The following is a 26600-nucleotide window of genomic DNA, read 5'->3' as shown; positions in this document are numbered from 1 at the left end:
AGATGTTATCATTTACAGACGAATCTGTACTGTATTTAACTGTCAATACCCATGCGGTCATTGCAGCTGAGTGGGGGACGGAGGAAAATTTTTTGGAATGTGCGTATTACCCTGGATTTAACATTTTGTGCTTGTTTGCTGTTCAGGTTTTTTTGGCAGTGGTTTCCAGCGAACAAAACCACTGAACTTGGAAGTACTGTAAACACTGTCATCTACATAACATCAGAAACCCCTGTTCTGATTTCATGAAGTTACCTTTCCTTTTAAAATGGAGCTTTTTTTTAAAAAAAGTAGACCAAGCTGCAAGTATTTTGATATCAGATTGTTGACCTGAATTCTTTTTCTTATATGCTTGCAGTAGTAGAATTTGGAGGGTAAATCGGTAATTTAAATTTATAGCCCTTGGCAAGATCATTGAAAAGCAGTAATTAAAGCTTTGCAATTGGAAGCAGCAGTGTAAATCGTTAATTTTCCTCTGTCTAAAACATTTTAGAATAGCAGCCACTATGTTTTAAAAGATCATTCAATGATTCAATTAAAAAGAGTACGGGCTGTCTAACAGATGATCTGAGGAGCTGTACATACTGCAGTTCTGAACGATAGGAGCCCATCAACACCAATGTATGATATATTTGGGATGCTGTGCTGTAGCCTGCAGTCTCATGACATTTAGAATGCAAAATGGTTTATTAATAGACTCCTATAAAATGCTGCAAAGGAAAAACACCAAAGGGGGCACTGTAAGTAACACTTTGCCGTTCTTCACACATGACTGTGAAGGTCATGGAAATGTTGTCTTGTCCAGACCGGCGAAAATTAGAATAGCACATTTGTTGAGCCAGGGGCATGGCTATTTTAAGTGTTGAGACACAAAAGGACTCCTGCAGTTTGTTATGGAGCATATTTTCTGTGCAATACTGGATGTTGTGTTGGTTTGTGCTGGTTATTCTGATTGGCAGCTCTGCTGCTGTGCCAGTCAAGAGAAAAGGGGAGAGGTTGTGAAGGACACAATGAAAATTTAATTTGACTTAATTTGCATGAAGAAATAAGAAAGATCGTGAGACACCATCCTTGATGTTTAAGGCGATTTTAGATCATTTCTAGGATAATTTAAAACAAAACTTTAATGGATTTCCAGTAATGAATTCCTAGCATTTTTTTTGTGAATCAACACTAACAAATTCTTGAGTTTGACAAAATTTTTCTTCTCATCTCAAGGGGAGCCTGTCTCCACCTTTTAGTTCACGTTTGAGCCAAAGGTAAGATTTCAGACTGGTGTCCATGTTAGTAAAATTATCTGTTTCCACATCTAACATCCAGACTTTGTCTCATCCACCTGAAACCCTTAGTTGTGCTTGGCTACCGCCAGAGTTGACTATTTGTGTACTCCTTATTTCCCACACTCTCTACCTTTATGAACCTGAGGTCATCAAAGTTCTGCTTGTGGCTTTAACTTGCTCCAAGTCTCATTCCACGCTCATTTCTATGCTCACTGGCCTACACTGGCTGCTCGTCAAGTAATGTCTTGATTTTGAAGTCCCCAACATCCTTCCATTTCTCTGTAATATCCCACAGACCTCTGAAATATCTGTGCTCCTCTAATTTTGTCTCTTGTGCAGTCCTGATTTTGGTTGCTGCCTGGGCCCCAAGCTCTGGAATTTCCCTCTCTATAAACCTCTTGCTCTTCACTTTCCTCCTTTTTAAGACAATCTAAAATATGTTTTCCTTTGAGCTGTTGGTTACCTACCATGCGGCCCAGCATCATACTTTTGGTTCTACAGTAATTTTGTGAAGTTCTTTTGGGATGTTCCATTATATTAATAATGCTACATAAATCTAGGTTATCCATTTTATTTTCTGTAGTATGTGCATAGCATTAGAAATGCAAATATCCTGTGTCATTTTTCCTCCTACCCATTGTATTGTCTTTGCCTGTGAAGGCTTCAGTACATGGATGTGAGTGATATGAGTGATATGACAGTAGATACCATTGTAGCTAATCTGGACTCTATCTCCTTTCTGTATCCATAGAACCTTCCAGAGATGTTTATGGGATAAAAATCCAAAATTGGGAACGTTTTCTGGCATTAAAAATACCTTTCATATAGAACCCACCTGTTAGCTCTTCCTAACTTTCCTGTTCACCTGCACAGATGGAGATAATTTTTGCCCTGTTGTCGAGCAGCAAAGTTGGGCAAAAGTGTGCAGCCTTAGTCTTGAGGGCTGAGAGATCTTCCTATTATGAGATATATTTTTGTGTCCTTAATGATCCCCTTTGTGGGGGGGTGGGTGGTGGTGCAGGGAGGCTTCTTCTAACTTTGATCACTTAATGGTTTGAATTTGCTAACTTCTCTACAGTTAATGAGCTCTTGCCATTTCTAGCCATTCAGACATAAATTAAGAAGTGAGTGGCCTCGGTTTCTGTAACTGGTCTGACACGCATGACAAATTGGGTGGCTCGTGGTTTTCCCCCAATGTAACCTGACAACGCAAACACCATCATGAGTGAACGCTGAAGCTGACATAATGTGGAAGGAAAACAAATGTCGAAAGAATTCCATTTTTATTGGAGCCAAATGTAGTGTGGGTAATCGAGATGAGCAGATTGTGTGGCATGCAGGTGTAAAGCAACAAATAAATGTGAGCCACCTGTTTTGGTGCAGTTTCAGTCCTCATCAGACCCTCATTGGATACATCTCCCTTCTACCCACTCCAAAACCTTTACTGCCTAAACCTTTTTATGATCAATGGCACCCCAACCTTAAATTGCTTATTTTTTTAAACAAGCCATTGAAAAGTGTTTTTCTTTTCTCCATTTTCTTCACTTCCCTTCTTCTCCTTCACTTTCTTCCCTTTATTTACTTTACTGCACACTTTTCATCTTCCTACAGGCTTCTTTCAGGAGTTCCCCACTCCTCTGTAGATTCTTCTTGCTCCCGTACATTGGTTGTATAGTCTGTGTCACTGTGCCCCATTAATTCATGGCTCCAGTACTCTTATGGCACTCTGAAGTGAAAAGTACTATCTCAAGATAAGTTGCTGCTCAGTTGAGCTTGCAGTCAATGATACAGCAGTGGAAAATCGGTAAAATTACTCTGAGGTTTAGAGGGAATAATTGGACTTGAGTAATCATGAGATAATAGTCAACAAGTTGCAAAAGGAAAGCCTCAATGATTGTAACTATTATCTGATCTCCTGGGGAACCTTCAAAGTGAATTTCTTTTATTCCCAAGAACTACATTATGCAGTATTGGTGAGAGAATGTTGTATTGCAAACTTGTTATGACTTTTAAGAGCCAATTTCTGGAATGAGATTGTGTATAGCCTCCCTTTGTTTTAAAAGAAAAAGTACATTAATTGCACACTGCGTGTTTGTCCCTATCAAAGTATAGCATGACAGTATAAGCTTTAGACAGCCCTTTGAAAAGAAATGAGTAAACTGGAGAGGGAATCAGCCAGTGTAAATCAACGGCTGAATTACAAGTAATTGTAATGAATTGAAATGGGAAATTTTATTGTCCTGGAGCTTGCTCTGGTCTTTGGAGGTGAACTGCAAAGTGTAGTCACTCTGGAGAACAGGTGAAACTTGAAAGCAAGAGAACTTGACTCAATGTTAGAAATTGACCCAAAGGTGGAATCAGTCAAGTGTATTTCCAGAACAGAGTGGAATGGACTAAAACAAAAAAAAGCTGCAAACCAGACTCTTTGGGGGATGTTTGATGGTGGAGGTGGATAGAAGAGCAGCAGAAGTTTAGAAAGGAGTGTGACTGCCATAGGTTTGAGATGTTATAAGTCGCTCTCTAAAATCTATTATTCTTTTAATCTTGACGAGCAAAGTGTTTACTTTTTAAGTGCAGTGAAAAATTGGGATTTTATTATTTCTATAAGCATTGTGTATCTGCCCTGATAGAATTAAAAAATTCCATGCAATTTATTGGTTATTCAAAGTTTTCAATTTGAACAAGACTTTTCATCAGTGGAAATAAATGATGACAGCTATATTTCGACCATTTAACATTGGTTTTTTTGGGGGGTAATGAATTTTCTTTGTGTAATAGTGGTGTTGCTGGTCTATCCATAATCACTCTCCATCTGAATGGCCTGCTGGGCCGTTAACTGTCATTATTATGGGTCTGTAGTTACGTGTAGGCCAAACCAGGTACAAATGGCAGATTGCCTTCTCTAAAGATTATTAGTGAACTAGATTTGGTTTTCACAGCAATTGATGATCACCACCACTGAGACTATGAAACTAACTTTTTTATATTCCAGATTTAATGAACTAAATTCAAATTCCGTGAGCTGCTGCGGTGGTATTTGAACTCCTGTTTAGCCTGGACTTCTGACTCATTCAGTGTGATTACAATTGCACTAATGTCCCTGAAAGATTCTGAAGGAGCAGAAGAATTAACACCTGTTTTGAGTGATTTATACCAACTAATAAGGAAAAAACAACCATTTTCTGTGATAGCAAGCTCAAGGGCAATTTGGGCAGCCAGCTTTTGAAAGAAGGGCTATTTGAGTTGAAAGATGTAAGGCAGGATTTTGAAAAAACAAAATTGGCTTGGCTAATGGAAATAGCCTGAATGAATGGTCTTCATTTTAATGACCGAGATTCATGAGGTTGTAGCTGGTGGAGGGGGCAAGGGGAGAATAATTGATTGTTGGAAATGATTTATAACAGAGAAACAAAGCAAGTGCATTCCAGAATGATTCTGGTGTGATGAATAGTTTTGGCAGTGAAGAGCCAAGTACATTAGTGCCTGATACGGTCTAGCAGGTGGATGATTTAAGCCAATTGTAGGCTTGACTTGAGTAATCCAAACAGGTGTTCAGGGGCTCTGTGAATTTGCAAGGACAACGAGTGTGGGGTGTCTTGAATTACAGTAGGAGAGTTTGTATAGTGGGAGCAGTTAAGGGAGGGCCTAAGGGCAATGAAATTCTAAGAGGATAAGTGGGAACTTCAGATGAATAATAAGAATGAGGTGGAGCCCAGTACAGATTTTCTAGTTGACCTGTTCAGATGTGATTACACATTTCAGGAGCAAGTGGGATTTAAAATGGGCATCCTGATTCAGAGGTAGGGACACAATCACTTGTACAAGAGCCTTTTTGAAGCCCAGTGCAGATATTTTCTAATTAACCTATTCAGAGATGCTATTGCATACCTCCTGGAGCAAGTGGGACTTGAACACAGGCCATCTGATTCAGATGTAAGGTCACTACCATCGCATCCAGTGCATAGGCTGAGGTTAAATTTCTTACTGATGTTGCAGCATTTACTCGACTAAAATAAATTGTAAACCTTGAACCCATACACATTTCCATTGCCTCACCAATCTTTAAGAACTGGAGAGAGACTTGTGCTGTTATCCTGACTTTAATAATTAGCAACATCTTTTTGATTCATTTTTGCCACTACTGGGTCCAGAATACCGGAAGAATGTTTAAAGTTGCTCAGAAGTGACTCATTTGAAGCGTGTTTCCTGTTCCTGCCTCTAATCGGAACCATAGTGTTGGCACTACTGTGTTCGAATAGTGAAGTGAAATTGCTGCCCTTGGAAAATGAAGTTTTAAAAGTCGTGTTCTGTCCCAACTGGAAGCTCAGTGCTTTTGTGTTTGAGGATGCCCATTGTTTTAAACCTGCCTTTGCTATTGTTTGTTTCGTCCTGCTCCTAAGAGCCCATTGGGAATTGTTCTTTCCTTTGTGTAAAGTGACATTCATAGTGATTACTATAATCTTGATTGAAACCAGCAAAATGTAAATTGGTACCCTGATTGGGGTGTGAATCTTTTATTGACTTGATTAGGCTGAGCTGTGCTTTCACTTGCATCAAATTTGTTTGCAAAGCTGCCAGGGCCTTTTGACTGACATTATAGCTACAATTTCAATGTAATAAAAGACAGTGATGGCTGTCTGCTGTGTATTGACTTTCTTGCAATTACAATAACCTTAACTCTTTACAACACCATCAACATGCAATTTCTTTTTCTGCTTATGGCTTAGTTCCAATATGGTACAAATTTGAAAACTGGTATGGGATCTCATTGCAGTTCTTGCTGCATGTGAAATAAATATAACACCTGTGTCCCAAAATCTTTCAACGTGTGGAGAGATGCTGATTTGGCTCAGTTTGCATTGGTATGTGGCCTTTGGTACTCTGAGGAGGTGCCATGTTAGCACATCTCCAATACTTAAGTGGGACATTTAAACTTCTGATTGCCAGTTGTACCCTGTCTGAATTTTTGTGACTGGTCTGAACCCTGAAGAATTAGGTTGCTTGCCCCTTACATACCTTACTGCTTACACGGATTTCCTTTTGAGTTTTAGATCTATGGGTGTGACCCCTGATTACTGTAAGTAATCAGCTGGATTATCAAACTATCCAGCTCCACTGCATTGTTCAAATGGTGTCAAGTGGTCACACGGCACACACTTTAACTGGACTCTCAAATTATGAACTGTCAGAAAATATCAAAAAAAAGACCTTAAAATCTACAAGAACACTGTTTAGTAGTCACTGATTTATCAGATGAATAGCTGAAGGATTAACATGAAATTTCCCCCCCAGAAACATTAATGTTTGAGTTGATTTATAAATGAAGTGTGTAATCTTGTGTACATATCTGTCCATTCGTCCCTGAAGTGATCTAGCATGGATGAAGTTACCCACCTTTCTGATCCATCTAGAAGTGCATTGTTGAGTAAACAATTTGAAAGTTATTGCATTGCTGTAACAATTTACAGATTACACGAGTGTGATGTACCTTTCTGCAGAGACTGGAGTATACTAGCCTCTGGTCTGTCTCCTACAAGCTGCTGCTTTACTCTGCCTAAGTTCCTCGTTCATTGTCGTAGCAGGTGATGCTTATTGCTTTCAACTGCATATTGGCACTTCTTACGCACGTGCACACGTTTCTCTGGAATGTTAGGATTCATACTGCAACTGGTCAAGTTGAACATAACACAAGCTGCATTCCCTCTGTCTCCAGCTACCCTGGTCCATACATGGCAGCAGCTGGAGAAACCAGAAGCGAATGCATCAGTGTGCCATTCGGTTTGCAGACCGCTTGTGGAGGGGGTGTGGGGAGCGATTACATGGCCAGACATTGAACTTGACAATGATGACCTTGTATCTTTTTTGATTTTCATTTTGGAAGTGGGCATACATTCCACTCCAGGACTTGAACAGAAAAATCAAGCAGACCCTCCAGTGCTACACTCCCAGGGAGGCATTAAACAAAGGTCCTATCCCACTGTTCGAGTGAATGTAAAAGCTGCCCTGAAGAAGAACATGAGAATTTCCCCCTGTGTCCTGACCAGTATTTATCACTCAGTCAAAATCACAAAGAAAATTATTTGCCACATTTCCTAAATTATAACCGTGAACATGTTTCAAAAGTACTTAATTGTCTGTGAAATGCTTTGAGGTCATGGAAAGTGCCATATAAATACTAATCTTTTTCTTTTCCAAAGTAATCTAACACATCTTGTAACTATGTTCCAAATGTTGGTATCCTTGAAATTTCATTGTAATCTCATGTTTTGGAAGTTTATTTTAGAATCAATTTTGGAGGCATTTGTCAAAGCCATAGGCTGCCAATGTAATGGGATGGTTTGGTGAATAGAATGAGAAATGTGTTGTCTGGTGTGTCTCAACAGTGAAAGGAGTTCGTGGGAACTGGAATCCAAATTTCTACCTGTCCATTAAATTCTCCACATTTTTGCTAGAGTGGATGAGAAATTACCTGAATGCAAGATGCATTGCTATACTGCAGTATAAACCTGCTTACAGACTGGGAGAGCAATTTCCTACCAGTATCTACATCCAGAAGATCATCAGCTGCCATTTCAGCAAAATACCACACCAGATACACATTCCCTTCCCCTCCCCTCCCTTGTCTGCCTTCCACAGGGACTGTTCCCTCTGGGAAATCCTGGTCCACACTTCCATCACTCCCAGCATCCCCCCCGCCACAGCGCCCCTGTGCCTTCCCTGCAACCGCCGAAGGTGTAACACCTTATTTACCTCCTCCCTCCCTCCCCACTATTCGGCCCAAACATACCTTCTAGGTAAGGTAGCTCGATACCTGCATTTCCCACAATCTACTGCATTTGCTGCTCACAATGGGGAAAGGAAGCATGGATTGGGTGACCGCTTCACAGAACATCTACATTCTGCTTGCAAAAAAGACCTGAGCTTCCAGTTGCCTGACAGTTTAACACACCACCCTGTTCCCTGGCTGACACCTCTCTCTCTCAGGTTTGCTGCAGTGTTCAGCGAAGCTCAGCGCAAGCTGGAAGAACAACCTCATTTTCTGCTTGGGGACCCTGCAGCCCTCCGGGCTCAATATAGAGTTCAAAAATTTTAGGTTCTGAATTCTCCCATGTCCTAGCCTCCCGACACCCTTGTTATCTCACAGCCTGCCATTACACGCTACCTATTATTGGTCATGAACAATCTCCATTAACGTCTATTCACCGTCCTAGCTAGATCGTTATCATCGCTCTCTCGCTCCCTCGGGGCTCTATCCCCACCTATCATTTACTACTTACCCCCTCCCCAGTCCTATTTTCTGCATATAAACTGGCATTTTCCTAGCTACCATCAGTCCTGAGGAAGGACACGAAACATTAACTGTGATTTTTCTTGACAGATGGTGCCAGACCTGCTAAGCTTTTCCAGCAACTTTGTTTTTGTTCCTGAGAGTAATGTACTTGTCTTGTTGTGCTTCTGATTTTCTACTGTGGCTATGTTTGGATAAGGACAAGCATTATTGTGAAGATGATTTTCGAAACAAAAAGATGAGCAGATTTTGTTTTGAAGGCCAAGGCAATAAAATTGGATTTTTTGTTTTAATTGACTGCTTACTGACCCCAAGTTTATTGGTATATCTGGATCATTACAGTAGCAGGTATGAAGCAATTATGTCTTTTCTTATAAACTGCAGCTCGTTAATCTGCAACATCAGGGCTGTTGCAGAAGTAGTTTCTCATCAAATTGTGGAACTCAAAACCATAGTCTTTCTTGTCATGTGACACTGGATGAGCAGAGTTGATAGACAGCATCATGAGTTGAGGGAAACATCTTCGACATTTCACTAAACTTCACTTTAGGCTTTCTTCCAGTTACTACATAATGCACTTTTCCACCCCTCAAAGTGGTGTGGTGAAATTTGGATCCTTCTTGAGAGATCTAACCAAGTTAAACAGCCTATTAAGGAAAGCTTTACTTCCCAGCAGGAATGCACCTTTGAATGCAGTGGGATTAATATGGTGCAATTATATCTCATCACCTCAACTGGGAGATAGCAGTAATGATAGTATTTTCCCAACTCTGAGCCAGAAGGTCGTGGTTCCAGTCCCACCTGCTCCAGAGGTGTCACAACATGTCTGAACAGGCTGTGATTGAAACATATCTACAAATGGCTTCTTTAGTGCTTATTGTAGTACCAGGGCCACAATCCCTTGAGAAAAGGCAAACCTTTTAGGACTGAGATGAGGAATTTTTTCACCAAAAGATGCTTTATAAGATTAGCACCAAAACATAGTGGTCATTTTATTTTGATATAATGGGACCAACCCAAGAGGTGCCCCGTTTAGTATCGAGAAGTAGAGGTGGACATTTTATTGCAGAGGGCTGTTGAGGCCATGTTAAGCATATTCAAGGCAGATAGATTTCCTCAAACCTGACTTTCCTTACTGATTGAAAAAGGCAGGAAATAGAAGAATAGAAGGCCACCATCCTATTTGTGATCCTAATTGCTTGCTGCAAATGCTCATTAGCTTTAGTGACATATGGACAAGGACAGCCTATTGCCTTTGAAAGTGGAATTGAGGGTTATCAGATCAGCCATGATCTCATTGAATGACGAAGCAAATTCCTATGACTTGTGGTCATAACATTTTAATGGAATATTCTGTCTAATTTCCTTTTTTTTTTCTAGCTTCAATGTTTTGTTTTCTTCAATTGCTTTACTTTCTGAAATTGTGCTTTTTTTTCTCAAGTAGACGCGTGCTTTTTTTTCTTTTTGGAGCGAATTTTGAGACATTTGCTGTGTGGGAAGTTGAAGAACGCTTGTGACTTTTATTCTGAACTGCCATATAATTGCTAGTTGCATGGCTGTATGCCATATCCTTTTGAAGGACGTGAAGGTTTGTTTTGCCAAGTACATCTTTAATAGTTTTCTTTTTGTTCCTGACCATTAATCTTGGTGAATTCAGCTGCTCTTATTAATAGGTCACAACTGGCTAATACACTTTTTGAAAATTAGGAATTGTATTTTTTTGTATAGCATGAAAATAGATGCAGTGGAGTCCCCTCCCCGTCCAAAATGTTTTAGATAATGCAGTGCTGTTTGGTATGGAAAAAGAGTATACTGGTGAATTGTACTTCAATCCTCCTGTAAGAGTAATTGAAAACAGATATTGCTAGAAATATTCCAGCAGGGGATCACAAAATTTAGTAACTTCAGCACCGGAAGATGATATGAGGTGTTGGGTATTTCTTAAATTATGCGCGATTGGAAAGTGTTGATGTTCAAAGGCACTAGGCTGTCCTTGTCCATATGTCACTGAAAACTAATGAGCAGTTGCAGCAAGCAATTAGGATCACAAATGGGATGGTGGCCTTCTATTGTAGTGTGGGAGAAAAGGCGGCTTTCTTCAGTTGTATAGAATCTTGATGAGACTACGTACTTGGTGTATTGTGTGCTGGTTTTGTTCCTGTACCTAAACAAAGGTATCTTCCCCAAGGATAAAGTGTGTAGTGGAGATTCACCAGACTAATTTGAGATGGTGATACTGACCTGTAAGGAGAAATTGAGGAGACTGGGCTTATCTAGAGTTTAGAAGAACGAGGGGAGATCTTCCAGAAGGTTAGAAAGCTCTTAAAGGGTTAAAAGGTTAGGTGAAGAAAGGATATTTTCCCTTTGTTCTGTAGAAGGAACAATGGACTTAAAATGTTAGCTCTGCTTTCTCTCCACAGTTGCTGCCAGACCTGCTGAGTTTTACCAGCAATTTGATTTGATTTATTATTGTCACATGTACTGAGATAGTCATAAGTATTGTTTTGTGTGCAAGCCAGACAATTCATACCTTTACATAACTATATTAGAGTAATAGAACAGAATGTGGAATATAGTGTTTCAGCTAGAGAGAAGGTGTAGAGAAAGATCAACCCAACTTGGGAGGTCCGTTCGTAAGTCTGATAACAGTAGGGAAGAAGCTGTTCTTGAATCTGGTACTTGTTTTCAGACTTTTGTATCTTCTGCCTGGTGGAGGAGAGTGTAACTGGGGTGGGAGAGGTCTCTTATGTTGGCTGCTTTCCTGAGACAGTGGAAAGTATAGATGAAGTCAATAGAAGGAAGGCTGTATTTTGTGATGGACTGGACTGTGTTCACTGTTTTTGTTTCTGACTTCCAGCATCTGCAACTTTTGTTTTACTACTTGTTACTGGGACAGAGGACAGTGACAAGAAGTGGGGGCCACTGTCGCAAGGCAAGGGGCAAGCCGTTTGGGATTGACATGAAAAGGAATTCTTTCCCAGAGAGCTGTGGAAGCTCAGTCATGGACCTCTGTCTTCAACACACTCAGATTTTTCGATAAATGACATAGAGGGATGTGGGGTCCGTGTGGGAAAACTGGTGTTCAGATGGATGATCAACTGTGAGTTAGAAGTTGGTACAGATTTGAGGGGCTGAGTGGCCTACACCGGCTCCAATGTTTCTACATTAATATGCCAATACGAGACCCATATCAGATGAAACTGTTCATTTTACGTGAAGCATATAGCAATATATAAGTACACCCATCATTCCCATATAAGATCCTTGTCCTTCATGTATATGATTTTTTGTTCAATTCTTGGCATTCAACTGTGGAAAGGATGTCACCATCTTGTAGAGAAGAGATACCAATATGGCATCAAAGGTGAGCAGAGCTGTGTTACCAGACCTGCTGAGCTTTACCACCAATTTCTGTTTCTGATATACAGCATCTGCAGTTCTTTCGGTTTTTATTTAGCAAGCTGGGATTGTTCTCTTTATGGTAAGGAAAGTTGAAAGGAGATTTATTGAGGTGTTCAAAATTGTGAATATCCTTGTTACAGTAGATGCGGAGAAGTTCCTTCTGGTGACCGAAGCATTAATAATCAGTGAATGCAAGTTAAATAAATGGCAAAATAGCCAAGGGAGAACTGAATTTTTTTTTAAGTGAGCTGTGATGATCTTGAGTACATTGAACACTATTTTCCCTTTATAGGCAAACTGGAAATGGATATTTACCTTTTCAAAAAAATTGCAGGAGTGTGGAGAAAAAGTAGGGGAATGGATATAAATGAAAGAAATGTCCAGCTGTGATGTGCCATTCTTTGTCTATATTGGGGAACGGGGATATAGATTGCTGGCTACAACTATAGGGGCTGGAGAGCTTTATTCATATTTATAGAGCTGTTCTCCAGAGCAGTCCACTTGAAAACCACTGTGCTTACGTAAACTTAAATAGGTGCATTTGTTTTGAAATTCCACATGCTGAGTATTTTCCAAGGGTCAGTACTTCCCTGTATCTCTCTGAAAACTTGCAAGAGGCAGGGCACAGGGGATCCATTCAGATCAGTTTAGACAGTGGCTATATTTTTTTTTTTGCTTGCATCAATTTTGCAGGCAGAATTTATGGTGGTACTTAAGGCTGTACTTTTTGGTTCTATGGCTGATTTGTAACTCCTATGTGGAATGTTACTTTGTTCTCATAGCCCAGAGACCATTGGTCCAACAGTCCCATTCTGGTACAAAAACTGAAATTGCTGGCGAAACTCAGCAGGTCTGGCAGCATCTGTGAGGAGAAAGCAGAGTTGATGTTTTGGGTCTAGTGACCTTTCATCAGTCCCATGCTGTTATCACGTACTTCATTAATTTTTTAATCTGTGTTTGCTGACACTGGAACAGCAGGGAAACTGTGCCTCTAATCTCATTTGGCAATGTGCAAGCATACCCTCAATGGCTAACCCCAGACCCTCTACGTCATTGCGTTGCACACAAGGTGTGCATTGCACATATGCACAGAACAGGTGAGACACTGAAACAGTACTCCACCAGCAGAATAGACCTTCAGGATCAGGTGTGGGTCAGAGGTGGCTGGGAGAATCGGAGGCTTCTCCTGTCTCTGTCTCCCTTGAGCATACTGTGTGTGCTTCTCAGTGTCAGCAAATGTAGCCTCCTGAATAGCCAAGATCTTTTTGACCCAGGAAGAGGAGTCCAAACTAGAGGGCACAGGTTTAAGGTGAGAGGGGAAAGATTTAAAAGGGGCCTGACAGCAACTGTTTCACACAGAGGGTGGTGCATGTATGAAATGAGCTGCCAAAGGTACTGGTGGAGGCGGTTACAATTACATGAATAGGAAGGATTTAGAGGGATGTGTCTCTAAATGGGACTATTCAGTTTAGAATACCAGGTAAGTATGGATGAGGTTGAACCAAAGGGTCTGTTTCTGTGTTGTATGACTCCATGATTCTAAGCTACTGTGGAACTTAAAGGAGCAGAATTTTCTATTTGCTTGATGGGCAATGAATATTTCTTTCACCTTGGCACAGTAACACTCTGAATTAGGAAGTTTTGGATCAAAGCTACATTAATGAGATTTGACCACATCATCCAGGTGGACAGCTCATTGTAGTCTTGAGGGATGCCATATCCTCCTCTGAGTTGTGAAGTGGACCTGTTGTCTGACCTTTTGGGCGAAGAAAAAAAAAGTCCACGGTGCGGGCACCGATTTATTCTTCCAGTATTCTGGGATCTTTGACCACTATCGCATGGCAGTTAGTGAGAAGCTATTGTGGACAATTTTAGTTTCCTTGCGTTACAACTGAGGTCACTCGTGGAAGATCATCCTGAAGAAATTCTGATGAAAATTCAGAAGAAACCTCTTCACCCAAATAGTAGTGAAAATGTGGATGTTGCTTCTGCAGGGATGGTAATGTCACCTGGGATTAGTAATCCACAGCTCCAGGTTAATGTGCTGGGGATATAGGTTTGAAACCCACCAAGGCAGATGGTGAAATTTGAACTCTAGGCAAATCGGAAATAAAAAGCTAGCCCAATAATACCCATGTAACCATTGTCAACTGTTGTAAAAACCCCTCTAGTTAACTTGTGCTTTTAGAGAAGGAAGTTTGATGTCTTTACCTGGTCTGGCCTACATGTGGTTCCAGATCCACACTGGTTACCCTCTGGGCAGTTAGGAACAGGCAATTCATGTTGGCCTAACCAGTGGTGACCACATCCTGTTGACAAACCAGATTTGTGAAAAGTCTAGGTGCATTTAAGGGGAAGCTAGATATGGTGGACAAAGGAATAGAAGGTTATGCATGGGTGAGAAACAGTTGTGAGAAGGCTCAAGTGGATCACAAACACTGCCCTTGATAGGGTGGGTTGAACGACGTCTTTCTGTGAAGTATATTCCATGTGACAGTGACAAACATCGTAAAATATTTCACAGGCTGGAATGCACTTTGGGACATCTTGTTTGTTTTGATGGCCCATTTGCCATTAGGGCACTGGTCGACAGCCAGATGCATTTGTATATAGTGTCTTGTGGTTCAAATAGCAAACTTGCAGCACCCCCATCATATGAGGAGTATAAAATTATATTGCAGTGCTTTATATGGTGACAATTTACAGCACACTCATGAAGAATGGTTGCTCAGATTTCCCCTTCTATCCTCCCTGGTAAGACATTGCAAAGCTTGACCATTATAAATACTATATGCACAAAATCTGAAATGTTAATCCTTGGTCAGGAAGCAGTTTAAGAATGTCTGTGTCAGTTGTATTTTGTTTCTTTCAGTAATGAGTGAAGCCCTACCTGCTGCTTCATTGATTACTAACCACATGCAAACTCAAAACCCTATTTCTCTTAACAGGGGCTGTACGCAGGCAACAAGTGGCACAAGGTCATATAGCTCATCTGGTGACTTTTTGACCCATGCAGGATACAAGGTTTTACACCTAATGCTGTGAGTTGACTTCTTACTTGGCATGCACATTGTTGTCCTGCATGGGTTTTGAAACAGGAAGCAGATAGCTGATTAAACCAGCGAGTTGCTATCCTTTTCTTTTTGGTGAGGATGCAGTCTTATGCTTTGCTCTTTTGAAGAATGCTGTTTCTCAGGTTTGATTGAATATACTAACAACAAACATATGACACTTTTGTGCAACCATCCTGTAGGCTGATATTTTAAGATTTAAATAAGTAGTAAGATGGTAATTGTGCACGTTTTGACTATAACATCATTCTGTGGTTTCATTCTTAACTTTACTAACATGCTCGTTTGGATGTTTAACTTGATGATAACATTTGAGAATAGTGTTAAGAGTACACAAGTGCACAGGTCTGTCACTGGTGGTGAGAATGCTAGGTGACTGAAGATTGTCATAGGAATTTACTCAGTTAAAATATTCTAACCCCTCTGACCATACACGGACACAGCCATGCACGTTCAAGGGCATAAACTACATAGTTTATGACAAAACAGTTCAAGATACATTGACTAGCTGGTATCTTGGACAACATGTCCTGGCAAAAATAACTGAGGAAATAAAGCAGGCCACTTAATCCCTCAAGAGTCTGTTTGGTCATTCTTGCTTTCCCTCCCCAATTAAATGAAGTCATGACTGACCTGTAAACCACCATGGAGCGGCATGGTGGCTCAGTGGTTAGCACTGCTGCCTCACAGCACCAGGGACCTGGGCTTGATTCTGCCCTCAGGTGACTGTCTGTCTGTGTGGAGTCTGCACATTCTCCCCATGGGTTTCCTCTGGATGCTCCAGTTTCCTCCCGCAGTCCCAAAACGTGCAAGTTCGCTGGATTGGCCATGGGAAATGCAGGGTTACAGGGTTAGGGAAGGGTCAGGGTCTGGGTCTGGGTCTGGGGCTGGGTGGGTTGCTGTTCGGCGAGTTGGTATGCCCTTGATGAGCTGAATGGCCTACTTCCACGCTGTAGGGATTCTATGATTCTATATTCCTACATATACTCTCCTAATCAACATGCTCAGAGATGTTATGATGCACCTCTGGAGCAGGTGGGACTTGAACCCAGATCTCCTGGCACAGGAGAGCACAGTACCACCATGCCACAAGGTCCCTTATCCAAATCCCTATATTCTCCTTTGCCTCATACCACTCAATATTGTTCATTTACAACAACCAGTTGATCTCCAATTTAGTTCCATAAATTGTCATTTATACAAGAGAATTCCAAGCTTTATCATGTAGAATTGTTGTCCGACTTGGCTCCTGAAGTGCCTGGGTCCAATTTTTCACCCTTTTTTACCCAAATTCCTTATTATCTCAATCTGAGCACCTTGATACTAGGCAAACCTGGTTGCAGGTCGATCATGCAAAGGATTATAACTGGATTTTCTAAATCCTTTTACACTTGATGTCAAGGGTCATGCCTGATTACATCTTTGTTCACTATAACAGCTTTCACTGCCCTGCTCAATTCACTAACTTCTCGCATTGCGCCATTTCAAAATGACTGTAAAATTAAGCCTAAAATTAAAATGATCCTTGCTGAGGCATGAACTTTCTTTTCTATTTCTTTGAATAAATTTTGAGGGTTTTAGCATGAGTTGTAGATTTAACAGTGCTTGATGGTTTGAGTCACTTTCATTTTCACAATTAAAGATGGAGTGTATTGAATAAATTACATGATTTCAGTTTATTCCCAAAAGCAGGTTCCCAATTATTCGCAGTGAATTCAGTGTTTGATGCTAATGGGATTGGCAGCAAATCTAGGTGTAAAATTAATATAGCTCCAGTTAGACTGCCTGAGTAAGTTTGACTTATTGTATTACTGAAATGTTCTCCTCCCCCACATCATACTCCTGTGCCACTTATTGTCTCTTTTCTAGTTGGTAGGAATGTCTAAAATATTCATGGGCTGGATTTAATAGAAGTGGCAGGATCTTGTCCTTTTGGCTGACCAACTAGTAAGAGCTCATGTCACCTCTTTTGGGGAAACCCTGCCACATTAAATAGACACTGGCAGACCTTCCTTAAGGATTAAGGACCTTGGAGGTGGAAGTCCCAGAAGCCAAGAGCTGCCAGGCAATCTGAAGCAGACATTTCTGTTGTAAGACAGCACCACTGAGGTGGTGGTGGTTGCTGATGGTGTGTCCATGATGCTTGATCCCTGGACCAGATCCTGAGTGCCTTTTCAATGAGGGGCTTACCCATCGGTGACTGGATTAATACCAATGGTGGGATGAGACTCCTTTAGTGAGCATTTATTGCTCACTTTATGGCCTCCATTTTTCAGCATGTTGGGATGGCTGTCCACCGGCCATCTTGGCATGGATTTATTCAGAGTGTAGGTGGGAGGGTGGCACGTCTTGTCTTACCTGATCTAAATGACTGCCTCCACTTTGCCACCAAATGGGCAAGGGCATTAAATTTCTTCAACAAAACAGAAATTGCTGGAAAAGCTCAGCAGGTCTGGCCGCATCTGTGGAGCAAAAAATCAGAGTTAATGTTTTAGGTCCAGTGAAAGTTCATCAGAACTCAGTTGTTTTAGTTTGCATTAAATTGCTTCCCTGGTCTTTGCTGCTTCTTCTGGAAGAAGAATCGTTTGTGCATCCTGGAAGCCAGCCGTCAGGCTCTTAACACATCAACCACTCTGTTTTCTTCAGATATGATGTCAATAGTGAAATCTGTGCAGAATACTCTATTTACGTTCACAAGATTGCCTGTGCATGTAATAAATTCTGAAGAAAACTCAACCAAGGTAGATGACTGAACACATTGCAGAAGATTGTAAGGGTTGTGATGAAGAAGGAAGGAGTATTGACTGACATTGGTATTATCGTGTTAGATAGGACACCAGCACTTTCAGGACTTATTACTTATTGATAATATCACCTAGTTACTGATTGACCAGGCATGCTTGTGTGTACAAGCAACTGGCACGGCGATTAAAATAAACTTTTTGAAAGATTTAAACATTTGAAAGGAACCAGAGTCAAATACATCATCATACAGTGGACAGTGAAGTTTTTTTCTCCTGACCATTTGAACCAAAAGAATCCAAAATATTCAAAACCTACTTGAATTACTGTCTGACATTTTGGTTTTAATCAAACTGGTTTGTTTTATTGCTTCCTTTATATGCCTTGTGGAACAGTGTTTTGTTTTTCAGATACAAAACCTTTGGAAATGCGTCAAATGGATCTAGCATTAAGCTTGAGAAAGATAGTTGTTATCTATTGGCCTCCAATGCAATCTATGGAATCAAATGTGGTGTTATGCAAATATTTACTGGGATGGATATAGTTCCAAAGGAAAAGGTAATGAGGCCAAGAACAAAACATCAGGGTGGTAGTGACATAGTGGTAATTTACTAGGTAATAATCCAGAAACCCAGACTAATGTGCTGAGGGTATGGGTTTGAGTCCCATTGTGGTAGATGTTGAAATTTTAAATTCAATAAACATGTGCAATATAGAAAGTAAAGCTGGCCTAAAGGCAACAATGTTGATTTTAGTAAAATTCCGTGTAATTAACTAATGCCCTTTGGGAAAGGAAATCTGCCATCCTTACATGGTCTGACCTACATGTGACTCCAGACCTGTTGCAATATGGTTGATTCCTAACTGCTCTCTGGGCAATTGAGGATGGGCAATAAATGCTGGTCCAGCCAGTGACTGTCACATCCATGACTGAGTAAGGAAAGGCATGAGATCTTAACCAAAGTGCTTCAAAGACATGCATGTCATTTAGTCAGTCACTTGGGCATTCAAAATAAAAATGTCTTGGTTTGAGAGGCAGTATGTTGTAAATATTAATTGGAAGGCTTTGTAGAAAACATTTGCAACAAGATCTGTGTTGTGAGAGAAATATCTGGGGATATGAACCTTCCCCAATAGGTTGTAAATACTTGGCAAAGATAAACTGGTCAGCGAACCTATGGGTAATTGCTTATTAACACCAACAGGATTTAAAATTAACATTGGTGCTCCTGTTAGTGTGACTGCTGTCTCAGTTTTTCTCCACCTACAAAGGGGGAAATAAAAAGCTTATGCTCAGTCATTACGTCTCCAGTTAGCCCAAGGCACAATCAGCAATTAAAATTCTCAGCTTAATGTCCAAGGTAAGCAAGCTTTTGGAACCATTTTAAGGATTGTAGATAGTGGAACACGGCACACCTCCAAAGGATGCCTAACCCAGCATTCTTGGACTGAGATCATTGTACTGCTGAACGTAATGGAGCTGGTAGATGATTCATTTGAAGACTGGGCCAAAATGATTGTCACCTTGAAGCAAAATAGATGAGTTTTGTTCGAATGAAATTCCCTGAAATATCCACGTCTGTTGAGGAATTTGTCCATCACCTGTGGCCGATTTAAAATGTTTGGATTTCATTTGGGAGATGAGTATTTTCTCATGATTTGGCGTGTTAGCATTGGTATGTGGTGCTGACAAAATTGCCCACCACACTGGTTTATCCTATTTGGCCAGGATGATGTTAGTCAAATGCAGATTGTAACTTCACTTGCAAAGCCGCTTGGTGCTTTCATTTGCCACATGGATGATCTTCACTTAATAAGGTCCTCAAAACACTTCAAGTAGATATTTTGTGGTTTCAAGAAGACCTAATCTTTTGGGGATTGCTGCTTATTGTCAGAAGGTTGATCATGCTGTCTTCCATGACGAGGGAGCTTGGTACCAATCATCAAAGAATCTTGATATTCAAGAGGTAGAAACGAACATGTCCTTCTGTGATTTTAATATTGATTGAGGGAGTGATTGGTGGATGTGGTGCCAATCAAGCAGGTTGCTTTGTCCTGTATGTTGTCGAGTTTCTTGAGTGCTGTTGAGGCTGCACCAAACCAGGCAAGTGGACAGGATTCTATCTCACATCTGACTTTTATGTCTCATAGGCAGTGGATCAGCTCTGGGGAGCCAGGAGGTGAGTTACTTATTGCATTAGCCTCTGACCTGTTCTTAAAGGCAACAAAGTTCTGATGGCTCCTCCAGTTCAGTTTCTAGTCAATGGTAATCTCCAGGATGTTGATAGTGGGGGTGGGCCTTGGTGGTTGTAATGCTGTTGAAGGTCAAGTTGAGATGTTCAGCTCCCCTTTTGGAGGTGGTCATTGCTCAGCACCGGTTAGTCCAGGCCTGAATGTCTATGGGCATGGATTGCTTCAGTATCTGAGAAATCATGGACCATCCCCGCTTTTGACCTTGCCTTTAAGGAAGGGTCATTTGAAGTAAGCTGAAGACTGTAGGGCCTAGGACACTGAAGTCCTAGAGTAATGTCCTAGATAATTGACTTCCAGCAGCCACAAGGATCTTCCTTTCATACAGAAAACATTTGCTATTAAACTTTCATGTAACTGAGATTTTGGCATGGCGACATAATTTATTTCTATTTCTGGCTTTTCATCTGCTTGACAGACACACCAGATACAACACCTGAGAATATCATTTCTTGACCTTTTTTTTAGTTACATTTCTGTCTAATGACACCATCCTCTATGATTACATGGAATCTTTGATCAAAACTGAACAATCATCTGGGAAGTAATTACCACATAGTCATAAATGATTCTGTAATTATCCTTCACAGTATCAGCTATTTAAGAGAATTAAGTTAGATTGAAACAGAAGCTCCAATAGCAGCCTTTTTAAAAGGTTTTCACAACAGAGGTCATTGCCGAGAAAGTGCTATGTTATTTGGGATACTGTGACTTGGATTTGATGATGAACAAATATGTTACCTGAGCTCAGTTAAGGATATGTGGTAACATTTGGAATTCCACCAACTCTGACCTACTTTGCAACCTTGCGCAACAGGAAGTTGATTTTCAAATTCCCATCCTTCTTATTAAATTGCTCCATAGCCTTCCCCCTCCCAATCTCTAACTTTTTAAGCCTAAAAGAACCCACATGAACTCCAGCAACTTTTGACTTGCTGCGCATTCTGTGATTTTTGTTTGTTCCACTATTGGCAGCTGTGCTTTTAGTTGCTAAAGCCCTAACCTCTGGCACTCCCTGCCCCTCCTGCAAGTAAACACATTTACCTCTCTGCCCCTCTTTTTTATTTTTTTTTCTCTCATTTTTATCTCTGTTCCTCAAGCCTTTACTCAGTGTCACAGAATTGTGACAGCGCAGAAGAAGACCATTTGAACTACCATGTCTACACATGGTCTCCAAATGAGCAATTCACTTTGTACCGTTCCTCTGCCTTTTCCCTGTAACTCTGCTCATTCTTCCTTGTTCATAGAACAATGTGTATGGATGTCTCTTCTACACTCTCAGGCAGTTTATTCTAGACCCTAACCACTTAATTTTGAAAAATATTTTCCTTGTGTCACTTTTTTATTACTGCTTTTACCAATCGCTTTAATGCTGTGCCCCTTTTTTTGTTTCTCCCTCCCCATTCTGTCCAGACCCTTTGTGATTTTGAACGTCCATGTCAAATTTTCACTCAGCTGCCTTTTCTCAAAGAAAAACTGTCCTAGTTTCTTCAATGTATCTTCATAACACATCTGTGGACCTATCGAGCTGAGTCTCATCTGTGCCCTCTCCCGTGCCTTCACTTATTCCTAAATTGTGGCATTTAGATTGTGTATAATACTGTAGCACAGTTCAAGCTGTTTCAACATAATCTCCTTACTCTTGTACTCTTATTATTGATAAAGGGTACCGTACGCTTTATTAACCCCTCTTGCAACCTGTCCTGCTACCTTCAATGGCTTATTGGTGATCCTGCTCTTTTGACCTACATTTGCTTTAATAATAATAGAACATAGAACCCTACAGCACAGGAATGCGCCCTTGCATATTCATGTGCTAATCTAATAGTCCCTTAAATGTTGCTATCTAATCTGCCGCTACCACCACCTTTGGCAGCGCGTTCCAGTCTCATACAACAATGTCGATGATACGAATGCTGGGTAAACCTCACAGCAACCTGACATGCACACGCAACTTAACATGGAAATTCAGAAACTGGTGTAAGAACCAGACTATTTCTCTGCAGTTTGTTCTATTACAGCCCCTACTCATGGGAATGGAGCTGAAAGTATTATTATGACTGATCTAGCTTTACCTTCCCACTATATTTGCAATTTTATGCTGACTGGAAGAGTTAAGTTTGATGCATTTAGGAGTAAGTGACTGTTCAATTGTAAAGACTCATTCCTTCAAGTTTGTTTTTTTGTTAAGTCTGTGCATGCACAAACTTGCAGTCAATAGCATTTGTATTTCATGATCTTTGCTTTGTTTTATGTTTGTAATTGAAAAATTACTTGTCCTGCTTCGTATGTTAGTTTGGACTCTGTGTCTCTCGGTGAAGATACTTTGACAACACTTACCAATTAATTTTCCCTGTTCTCAATGCAATAGCAATATGCTATAGAGGGTGCCACCCTGGAATTGCTGACAGATGAGAGGAAATCATTGTTAATGAGCATGTGTCAAGTTCATAGGGAGTTGTATGCAAGGTGAACAGCAAATGGTGGCCCTATGTCTCAGATCAAAATATTTTGGCTATAGTCTTCATATGGGCTAAACATTGGATTTTCTTTTGTGACATTTCTGTGCAATTCCTTGGGTTGTTTTACTAGGTTAAAGTTGCTATATAAATGCAATATTTTTGTTCTGACCAGTATTTCTTCTTTAACGGTGTCAGTAAAAATGGATTATTCTCATATTTATTTTACTGGGGTAGGTTGCTTGTGCAAAATGACTTGTGTTTGCCTGATGTATAACAGTCATCAGTCTAGAGGTGCTACCGGGTTGCTCTGGTTCTTCAGCAGAATTCCCCTAAGATCAATGTAACTGGTACCACAGACCATGGAATTTTAAATACTCATTGCATTTGGTGTTGACTCCACTAGTTGTAATCTATTTAGGCTAGTTCTTTTATAATTTTTTGCACTAGAGCCAGCCATGACCCTGGAATGAATGAATCACCGTTGCTAGTTTACGCTTATTTGCAGCTCTCGGAAGGTTGTTCCCAAAATTAGGCTGGATTGGCCTGACACACAGACACTAATTCCTTCCTTCATTAACCAAGGTCTCAATCCAGTGTCTGCTGATGTTTCATTCTGTCCCATTTCTCTTGGTAGTTTTTGTCAGTGCAGGTCTGCCTTTCTCTCCAGGGCAAAAGCAAGGAAAGAGGTCCCACGTCAGCTGTGTTTTTTTAGGCATTTAATACCTGAAATGGTGAACCAACACGACAAGATAAGCTCTGTCTATCACTATGTAAAGGATTGCTTCTGGAAGGAACTAACCAGTGTTATTTAAATGCTGTGTTTGTGCTGCAGTACGAGTTTCAAATACTAAGATCAATGTAACTATCACCACTCTATACTTGCCCTTAAGTTGAACCTGATGGAGATTGTCATGTATCTCGGATAGCACTTTGACTATGTTTACGTGATGTATAATAATCCTTTTCTGTTTACCAAGATTAAGCCTCATTTCCGCTGAAGAATATACAGCGTTGTTCTCTATATTAGACTAATAGTGAGAATCATAGAATCCCTACAGCATGGAAGCAGGCCATCTGGCTTATCAAGTCCACACCAATCCTCTGAAGAGCATCCCATCCCCTTACCCCATCCCTGTAATCCTGCATTTCCCATGACTGGTCCACCTACCCTACACATCCCTGGACTTTATGGGGCAATTTAGCATGGCCAATCCACCTAACTTGCACATCTTTGAACTGTGGGAGGAAACGGGAGCACCCAGAGGAAACCCACGCAGACATGGAGAGAATGTGTGCCTATACAGGCAGTTGTCCAAAGTTGGAATCAAACCCAGGTCCCAGGTGCTGTGAGGCAGCAGTGCTAACCACTGTGCTATCCCAAGGAGGATTAGCACAAGTGAGAAGAATTGGTAGCAGTGAATCTACAAAGGACGTGTCATGTGGTTCGGGTGAACACGGCCGCAATATTATACCATGTTGACGGGTGGATTTTACAATACATACCAAAGTCTACCTTAAGTGAAACTGGAATTGAACCCATACTGGTGTTATTCTGAGTTGCCATTTAGCTAGCCGTGCTAGCCATCCCCCTTCTCCTGAATTTTTAAGGATTTGATTGATTCCTCTTAAATATCAGTAACGAATTCACCAATTGTATCCCAAAAAAGCTGAAAAATAGTTTGTTGTATTGTTAAGGCATTTCAGTGATGTTACTCGCAGATTACGGTTGATGCTAATTTTAAAAATGTTTTATTTCATGATTTAAAATGATTTTCAGTTGCATTAGTCAAATTTTCCTGAGGCGATATTATTAAATACATTGAGAAATATTTTCTAAAAGTTTTTTTCAAAAAAAACTGGACAATTGCAAAGTTTTATGGGAGAGCTCACAGTCTGCAATGCACAAATAAGTGGGGATAAACTGGGGATAAACACTTTTTTTTTTCCAAAAAAAAAGTGAAATTTTGGGAATGATTTGCACCAAAATCACTAATTTGTTCCAAAAGCAGAAACTCTACCCTCTTAGTTCTTTTGGTTCTGATGAAAGGTCATTGACCGGAAATGTTAAATCTGCCTCACATGCTTGCTCTCTGTCACTCATATATACCTGACCTATAGAACTATAGAATCCCTACAGTGTGGAAATGGGCCCTTCGGCCCAACAAGTCCACACTGACCCTCCAAAGTATCCCACCCAGACCCATCCCCCTAAACTACACATCCCTGAACACCATGGGCACTTTAGGATGGCCATTCCACATAGCCTGCACATCTTTGGACTGTGGAAGGAAACCAGAGCACCCGGAGGAAACCCACACAGACACTGGGAGAATGTGTAAACTCCACACAGACAGTCGCCTGAGGGTGGAATTGAACCCGGGTCCCTGGACCTGTCAGGCAGTAGTGCTAACCACTGAGCCACCTGTTGAGTGTTTCCAGCATTTTCTGCTTTTGTTTTAGATAATTAAAGGGCAGAGTTTCTCATAAAGCAGGAAATCTAATATTTTACTGTAAAGATCTCACGTGTTTTGACCAGTTTCCATAAATACTAAGTTTTTCGTTCCTGATTTAAGTTTTAGGGCAATATTGAAGTACCAAATTGCATGACCATGGCTATATAGTTCTTGATTCATGTTTAGTTATTAAAAGAAATTCTGATTTGTGTGAATTCATTGTTCAGTTCAGAGCATAACTGTTGTGTACTATTTGTCTTTTAGGTGCGTTGAGGGTACTAAGAGGGTCGCAGAACCAGGATTGGTTTTCGGTCTGTCTGATCAAGGTGCCAGCACGTGTCCTATCAATGGCAATTTCCTTGATCCTGTGAAACCTGTCAAGCTGGACGCCACAGCTGTCAGTGAAACGACCTCGGCTGACACTCTGTCTGCCTCAGAGACACTTAATTGCCCATTTCTAGCCTGCAGCACAGGCTCCAATGAGGTGCACTACGTGAGTGAGGCAGTTTGCCCAGAAGATGCTTCCACCAGTGATGCACATAGAGATGCCTGCACCATTACTGGTAAGTAACGTACATTGTGAATAAGTAACCAATTAAGTATTGCGAAGCTGCTGTTTCTGCTGCAACTGTCAGAGACAAAAGTAATTTGCAACCCTGTGTCATATTTAGCCCCTTCGCTGAACTACTGATCACATAATCATGCCATTGCTAAGACAGCCTTTTTGCACCCGTGTAACTTCACCCCCTCTCAGTTCCAGTGATGGAAACTCTCTTTTGTGCCTTTGTTACCTTGAGGCTTAATCATTCCAAAGTATTCTGGATGCTCTTTCATATTCAGTCCCATTCGGTAAACTTGAGGTCACCCAAAATTCTGCAAACCCCGTCTTGACTCGCACTCCAAGACCTGTTGACCTGTCGGCCCTATGCTTGCAAAAGCAAGAAAACAGAGTGGGGGGTGGGGGGGGCGGAATAAGAGAACATTCACAACAACAGCTTGTATTTATCTAGCTGTTTTAATGGAATAATGTGCTTCACAGGACTATTCTGAAACAAAGCTTGACATTGAGTCACACAAGGAAACACTGGGGCAAGTGACAAAAACTTGGACAAAGTTGTAGGGAACACCTTAAGGGAGGAAATTGTGTAAATTTGTCTCTGACGTGTTTACCTGATGTGACAATGTTCACCGTATCTTCCGTAACGTACTAGGCATAGTGTGGTTGAAGAATCCAACAGGCATTTATTACAGAGATAGTAGGAACTGCAGATGCTGGAGAATCTGAGACAACAAGGTGCAAAGCTGGATGAAGACAGCAGGCCGAGCAGAAAGGCCCGAAACGTCAGCCTAGACCCTTCATCAGAAATGGGGAAGGGGAAGGGGAAGGGGAAGGGGAAGGGGAAGGGGGTTCTGAAATAAACAGGGAGAGAAGGGGAGGTGGATAGCAGATGGATAGAGGAGAAGATAGGTGGAGAGGAAACAGACAGGTCAAAGAGGCAGGGATGGAGACAGTAAAGGTGAGTGTAGGTGGGGAGTTAGGGAGGGGATAGGTCAGTCCAGGGAGGATGGACAGGTCAAGGGGGCGGGATGAGGTTAGTAGGTAGGAGATGGGGGTGCGGCTTGAGATGGGAGGAAGAACAGGTTAGGGAGGC

At 41.0% G+C, this 26600-nt stretch overlaps 1 protein-coding gene across 3 annotated transcripts in view; it reads left to right on the top strand.

The window, feature by feature from the left end:
* trak1a (trafficking protein, kinesin binding 1a) overlaps positions 1–26600 on the top strand; it is a 189126-nt gene that overhangs the window by 56368 nt on the left and 106158 nt on the right. For 2 of the 3 annotated variants that reach the window (XM_048613609.1, XM_048613592.1), the window contains exons 2-3: positions 14919–15011; positions 25213–25511. In XM_048613609.1, the coding sequence (XP_048469566.1) occupies positions 15007–15011; positions 25213–25511 (304 nt within the window). In that variant the 5' untranslated portion in view covers positions 14919–15006. Of the gene's footprint in view, positions 1–10138; positions 10157–14918; positions 15012–25212; positions 25512–26600 lie in introns of those variants that run through there. The other variant, XM_048613603.1, reaches the window with a different exon arrangement.

The sequence above is a fragment of the Rhincodon typus genome, chromosome 2, assembly GCF_021869965.1.
Source record: "Rhincodon typus isolate 14 chromosome 2, sRhiTyp1.1, whole genome shotgun sequence".
NCBI lineage: Eukaryota > Metazoa > Chordata > Chondrichthyes > Orectolobiformes > Rhincodontidae > Rhincodon > Rhincodon typus.
Note: the sequence above shows the minus strand (reverse complement) of the source record. Positions and strands in the feature narration are given on the sequence as shown.